At 35.9% G+C, this 7,614-nt stretch overlaps 1 protein-coding gene across 1 annotated transcript; it reads left to right on the forward strand.

The window, feature by feature from the left end:
• Nucleotides 1–4,331: 4,331 nt before the first annotated feature.
• On the forward strand, nucleotides 4,332–6,498 carry LOC120352417 (piggyBac transposable element-derived protein 3-like). Its single transcript, XM_039432803.1, has 3 exons — nucleotides 4,332–4,542; nucleotides 4,868–5,020; nucleotides 5,129–6,498. The coding sequence occupies exons 1-3, from the start codon at nucleotides 4,332–4,334 to the stop codon at nucleotides 6,496–6,498; spliced, it is 1,734 nt and encodes a 577-aa protein (XP_039288737.1).
• The last annotated feature ends 1,116 nt before the right edge of the window (nucleotides 6,499–7,614 follow it).

The following is a 7,614-nucleotide window of genomic DNA, read 5'->3' on the forward strand; positions in this document are numbered from 1 at the left end:
TTCCTGCACAGTCATGGCTATGTTCATTCAAACATAAAGTCAGATAACATCGTCCTTGGACTGTCAAATCAAGCCCCGGTTCATTTGTTAGACTTCAGTGAAGCCCATCATTACCCACAAGGTGACATCCCCATCGCTCACAGAAATGCAAGTATTGGAAGTTCAGCTTTCACTTCGAGAGACAGACACAATCGTCGTAAGTATACAGCTCTATCTTCCAAATGTATATAGTAATGAGTCCACCAAGAATTTACTAATATAGTGTTAGTTGAAAAATAATACCATAGTACCCTTTTTTGAAAAACTTTTAATATAAAATAATCTTTTAAAAACTTGAAAATGAATTGAACATCTGAATCTAGTTTTTTTTGTATTTTATATTATATATATATTAATAAAGGGTACTATGGTGTTATTTTTCAACCAATAATAATTCAATTAGCTCTGTAGAAATATGTCATTGAAATATACTGTAAATCCTGTATATACTGAGTTTCTGCGTTCAGTGAATTGCACAATTTTAGAAAACACATAATTAACAGAAGTGATACTGTAAAGAGCTGCAAACAAAGGCCTAACGTTGTATCACCCCATTTTAAAGAAAGCACTCAAATGTCGGGTATTTTGAAGCAATGATGCTTGTACAGAGCCTACGTTTTCTGAGATAAGCATAGTGGGCCCTATGTGTATACATAATGCGATGGGCTACTGCATTTTGTACTACAGAATGAGTAAAAAGTAGTGAATCTACTGGGCGTCCACATATGGTAGTCAATCCAAGAAAGTAGAGAATTGGTACCAGCATTATAGTTGGCCAAACGAAAATGGGTCCCTCAAGGTCGAAGTTTCTTCTTGACACCACCACCTGTCTCTACCAACACTGTTGCCACTTTGTACTAAGGTTGACTAGTAAGAGAGAAAGTGAATGTGTGTGTGAGAGAGGGTGTGATAGTGAAGTATTGTTCTTGTGAGGAGTATTGTTTGTCTTCTCTGAATTGTTGACTATGAAGAGGACAATATAGTTCACAGTTTTACAAATGTATTGTAATGTATTGTACATAATGCTTATATATTATATATATATATATAATACATATAACTTTCAACAGCTGTGCTGGTGTTTGAAAAATAATAGAAGCATGAAAAGGAGTTGGATGAGTTAAAATGTGAATAGGCCAGGTCATAAGGATATCAAAGAGTTTTTCTGAGAAATAAAATAATCACCTCCTCACACATAAATGAACAATTCTAGAAAACACTATGTATACCTTCAACCTTTCAACACCATAGTGGATATACTGGCGAGAGGAGTTCATTCTGTCATTTGCAGTTCTGTAAGCAACTTCGCTCCATAACTGATTTATATTGACTGTGAAAAATAGCAGAATAGTGAGATAAAAATTTTATTAATTTTTGTATATTATAATAAGTTATGTTCTAAATTCAGTATAAAGTGGTAGAGTAGTTAGTTTGTATATTTTGTATATTACAGTATGCCATCTAAGTTTTTATAGTGTTTTTATAGCCCAAAGATTAATTTATTGAAATGGATTGTACGATTGAAATTGAAACACCACCCTCCAACTAAATCAGGATCACGTAGAGGAAGAGGTGATATTGGGAAGCAAGAAAGGAATATCATCTGGAATGTCTTCAGATTCTTCCAAAAGATAGCCGAAAACCCCAATAGACTTGAATTGATAAATTTTCTAAAAGTTCAAGAGGTTACAGCCTTCCAATTGATTATTATAAAAGTCTTCAAGTAACCTTTATAAATTAATAGCTCAGTTTATAAATAGTTTCATGAGGGATGTTATTGTTCTAACTTCAAAGAATGACACAATAGAACTTTTGAACCTGACGGGCTCAAAAGAATTTGTGACAGGTAGTGACGGAAAAGAGGAAAAGGGAAGGAATGAGAAGGAAAGAGCGATCTTCAGGATGTGTCCCTGAGCATCCAGCGGTGATTTTATCCAGTTTCTCACTGATCTAGAAGGATACTTGAGCGGCTTGAGCCTGTTTTAACATTGATTCAAGAAGACTATTATAGTTGTCAATGTCAATCTCAATTCATCAGCCAATTCATTGAAAAAAGTGGAGAATTGTGTGCACTGCTCTATTATCGCTTAATGCTTATAGATTTACTGAATGTCCCTCTGAGGGGATTGTAGATTTAGAGTCACCTTTCAAGAATCATTCTAGAAAGAAACAACAAAACGTTCTAGAACTGTGAATGGAGTGGAGTATTCATTATGAATATAACCTAATTTGGATAAAGTTTTCTTTTTCTGCAATACAATTCAGATGTTAATTATGAGAATGTTCACTTTCAGTAATCACTAGACGTGGCGATCTTGAAATGCTTGCATACAACATCGTTCATTTGTTGACTGGCCACTTGCCATGGGAGGATGAGATGGATTATGAAGAGGTTGCACGAAAAGAGAACAAATCAATGGAAGACGTAAAAAGCTTTCTATCAACATGCTTCATGCATATTGGATCCCGCCACCCAGGTAATCCAATAAAAATATCTCTGAATAGATTGATTTATTTTTACAAAATGCACAGATAATGTTCAAAATAAAAGAACTGTCTTAAATATGGATCTTCAAGCTGTTTTAGAGTTTCCTAAAGGAGAAGTATCATCAATCTTTTATAAAAGAAAACTGGCTGTATATAACTTTACAATTTTTGATTAAATTTCAAAAGAACATGTTGCATGTGGGACGAAACTGAAGGAAACAGAGGTTCTAATGAAATTGCTACATGCATCTTCAACCACATCAATTGTCGCAAAGATGTGCTGGAGTTTTTTTTTGATGAGTGATAGTTGTGGGGGGCAGAACCTTAACCAATTTATCTCTACTGCTTTCTTGTATGCAGTAAAAATGACACATGCAAAAAAGATAGAGCATGTAAATTATGAGCCAGGTCATTCGCAGATGGAGGGAGATTCTATGCATTCAGTCATTGAAAGAGCTGCAAAAAACATTCAAGTAAATACTCCATCAGAATGGCAGTTAATTTGTCAACTTGCAAGAAAAACACCCAAGCCATACAATGTTGTGCCAATGACTCATAACTCATTTATTAATTGGACATCAGTAGCCGAAGAAAATGAAAAAAAGGCGAGAAATGAGACAGTGGATGGAGAAGTAGTGGAATGGCGAAAGATAAAATGGTTCTTGTACCAAAAAGACCACCCTGAATTCATAATTTTTAAGTATGGCTACAATGATGTGGAATTTAAAGAAATAAAGCTCCTGAAGCATGTAGGAAGTTCTCTCGAGAAACCTGATGATCTGCCAAAAGCTTATACCAGCAATTTACCTATAACCTGGGCTAAATATCAAGACCTTCAGGATCTATGTGTTTCAAAAGTAATACCTTCTCTTCATCATAGGTTCTACAAAGAATTGCCTCATCAAGGAAAAAAAGCAGCAGTAACAACAGTAAACGACGCAAGACAAAAACCAAAGACGGGAGGACAAACAACATCCCTGAAAACTAAGGAGAAGCTGACTTAAATACGATTTTCTACATTTTCTCAAAATTTTATCCAATTATTTTGTCACAATAAAACTTATTGTCTGAATAACCACTTTTTCAATCCATTCCCTGTTTAAACAGTACATTACCCTTTGCAGCCTGACGGGACTCATGCGTCCCAGCACTTTCAGCTCCAATATAAAAACACAGCAATATGATAGAGCATTGGAAACCTGTCGGGACTGTCAAGTCCGTTTTTCTAAACATGCTCACACGGTTTGGTAACTTAGTTCATATTATGACCACAGTTATCGCTAGTAGTTTGTTGACACTACATTGAATTAGACCCAGTTTGTGTGAGCTCTTGAAAAAGTTTTCTAAAATTTATTTCATTTTTATTTATTGATGTAAATTCATTTGATCTGCATTGAATAATATGTGGGTTTTTTATTTTTGGTGAGAAAAGTGACATTTTTACAATAGGAAAGAACTATTCATTGAAAATAACAGAGGGACTTGAATGTCCCGTCAGGACTCAAGTGTGTTTACATTGAAAATCCTAACCTATCAATGTTTTGATGTTCAAGACAAACAAACATTCTATTTTTTCTAAGAAATAGTTTTTTAGTGTTGTTCTAGTGATCTATATTGCTCTTCTTCTATTATTAACATAATTAATATACATATAGAACTATAATATTCAAGTAATAGAGCTTATATAATTTTTATTTTTCATAGAAAATTTTGTGATAGTCTAAAAAAGTTGTTTATTAGTATTATCAGTGATTTGTGTAGTGCTATTTTCCTATTTATTATTATTTCTCATGAACAATTCAAAAATGTCACAAATACTCTCTGAAGAAGGGATCCGGGAACTTTTGTACGAGGATATTCCCGATCTAGATTGTCCTTCTGACTTGGAACTTGAGGATGAGGATGATGAACATGAAGAAATAAGACCCCAATCACCACTTAACAATTTTGATACCATATTCAATTCAGTTTTGAATCAAGAGAATGAAGCTGAAGAAATTCAAATTGATGAACCAGGTAAGATTTTACAGTCTATTGCTAATATTTACTATAATCTAGATATAAAGATTTCCATACTCAAGTAGGTCTAACATATACAGCTCAGTCTCTCATGTTGCTCAAAGCAATAATTGCTGGTAATGTAATATTTATATTATAGCAGAAATGCTCAAATTATGATTTCACAAATTGATAGAATTCTTGGATTGAACGAATTAATTCTACTAGCCTATTTATACATTTCAGACCAAAAATGTCCATGCTACAAAACTTCATTCTGTCGACCTACCTCCCACCCTGGATTCTTTGGTGTTACTATACTAAAAACATAATTTTTTCACAGATGATGACAACAATCAAGATGAGGTACCCATTCCTTCCACATCAAAAGCAGAAGGAACCCCAAAAATAAAAAAACTGAAACGGACTGAGCCTAATAGGAGATGGAAGAAAAAGGAAACAGAGACCAGGATTCCAGATTATCCTCATGATGAAGGTGAGCTATTGACATTTGTTTGAATGAAAAGTTACTGAAATATGTTGTATAACTTCTCATTCAATCAAATGTCAATTTTTCTAATACTGTAATATTGTTTCTTCACAGACCGTTTGTTCACTGTCTTCAATGGCTGCCAAACTGCAACGGATATTTTCTTGAAAATTCTCAGATGTATATTGGACATCATAGTTTTCCAGACGAACCTTTATGCTACTCAGAAAGGCAAAACTCTTCGTCTCCAGGAGAATGAGTTTCTTTCATTCCTTGGTGTGAATATGTTGATGGGCTACCATGAACTTCCTTCAAAACGGCACTATTGGAGTAATGCTCCTGATCTTCATGTTCCAATTGTTGCAGAGACGATGACTAGGGATCGGTTTGATGAAATTCTAAGTTGTCTGCATGTGAATGATAATGAAAACATCCCAGCCAATTGCACTGATAAGTTGTACAAATTACGACCAATGATTGAGGCTTTCAATAAGTCCTTCATGAACTCGTATGATGGGACTAGACAACTGAGTGTGGATGAGTCAATCATTCTCTTCAAAGGAAGGAGTTCCATGAAACAGTACAACCCAATGAAACCAATCAAAAGAGGTTACAAATTATGGTGTGTTGCTGATCTGAAGGGATATATATTCAATTTTGATATATATCAGGGTAAAAATGATAAGATGAAGAATGAATTCATGGAATACGGCTTGGGTGAGAGAGTGGTATTGAGCCTCACAAAAAACTTTTGGGGGTCCAATAGGATAGTTTGCTTCGACAACTATTTCAATTCAGTAGGACTAGTAGAGAAATTGAAAATGGAGAATATATTAGCATGTGGTACAATCCGCCACAATCGGAGGGGTGTTCCAGAGAAAATGACACCTGACAAACAGTTGCAATGGGGAGACCATGATTATAGAGTGTCAGAAATGGGGATTTCATTTTTCAAATGGCATGACAACAAGGCCATTAACTTTATCGCAAATTTCCACAGCACTGAAATTACAGAAGTGAAGAGGACACAAAAAGATGGGACAAAAAAAAATGTGCCTTGCCCAACAGTTGTAGCTGATTATAATAAATACATGGGAGGAGTTGACCAAGCTGACAGATACAGAGTACTGTATGGTGTCAACAGGAAATCAAAGAAATGGTGGCACAGAATTTTTTTTGGCTTGATTGACATTGCTTTTGTGAATGCATTTATTATCACATGTGAAATGCACGGAAAAATGAGTGTGCTGGATGCCCGCCGGCAGATAGCAATGGGACTGATCACATACAAAGATATGAAAAAAACTTGCAGACGTTCAGCTGGAGACCAACCAGGAACATCTGGATCAGGACCAGCAAAAAGGCGCAAATCAGGATATACAACCTTGAAGGATGTCTGGCTGGGAAATTTGGAGGCTCATTGGCCTAAATTCAATAATGGTCACAATTCAGATGTTAATTATGAGAATGTTCACTTTCAGTAATCACTAGATGTGGCGATCTTGAAATGCTTGCATGTCGTTCATTTGTTGACTGGCCACTTGCCATGGGAGGATGAGATGGATTATGAAGAGGTCGCAAGAAAAGAGAACAAATCAATGGAAGACGTAAAAAGCTTTCTATCGACATGCTTCATGCATATTGGATCCCACCACCCAGGTAATCCATATAAATATCTCTGAATAGATTGATCTGGCAGAGATTTTGGGAGATTTTCAATCCCAATTCTCAAGTTTGAAATGCTTGCATGTCGTTCATTTGTTGACTGGCCACTTGCCATGGGAGGATGAGATGGATTATGAAGAGGTCGCAAGAAAAGAGAACAAATCAATGGAAGACGTAAAAAGCTTTCTATCGACATGCTTCATGCATATTGGATCCCACCACCCAGGTAATCCAATATAAATATCTCTGAATAGATTGATCTGGCAGAGATTTTGGGAGATTTTCAATCCCAATTCTCAAGTTTGGGAATTGGGGTTTTTAAATGGATGGACAATCGTCCTGTGACGTTCATATCAAACTACCATGGGTCTGGGGTCATGGTAGTTAATCGAAAAAATAAAAAAGGGGAGAAAATTGAAGTGAAATGCCCTGAAGTAGTCAAAGACTACAACACTCACATGGGTGGAGTTGATCTGGCAGATCAACTCCGCCAGTATTATTGTGTGAATAGCCATTCAAAAAAGTGGTGGCACAGAATTTTCTGGGGAATTATTGACATCGCTTTTGTCAATTCGTTTATAATTTACAACAGCTGTCACCCCCAGATGAGGGTCCTTGACTACAGAAGAGCTGTAGCTCAAGGACTGATCACAAAAATAAAAGTGCATTAGCGGAAATCGACCAGTGCTGCTGGTACATCGTCACAGCCAAAAAGGGGAAAACCAGCAACTGGTCAGTTCCCAACAATGTCCGATGTCCGGTTGGCGAATGTGGGGATGCATCATGTAAAGTATGGCAAAAAACGACTGCGGTGCGAGGTTTGTGCCAAGAACAAAATCGAGTCAAAACCTTACTCATTTTGTTCAATGTGTAAAGTTCATTTATGTTCTAGTGACAAGAAAAATTGTTTTGACATTTTCCATGACTTAGCTTTG

Source organism: Nilaparvata lugens, chromosome 1 (assembly GCF_014356525.2).
Source record: "Nilaparvata lugens isolate BPH chromosome 1, ASM1435652v1, whole genome shotgun sequence".
Lineage (NCBI taxonomy): Eukaryota > Metazoa > Arthropoda > Insecta > Hemiptera > Delphacidae > Nilaparvata > Nilaparvata lugens.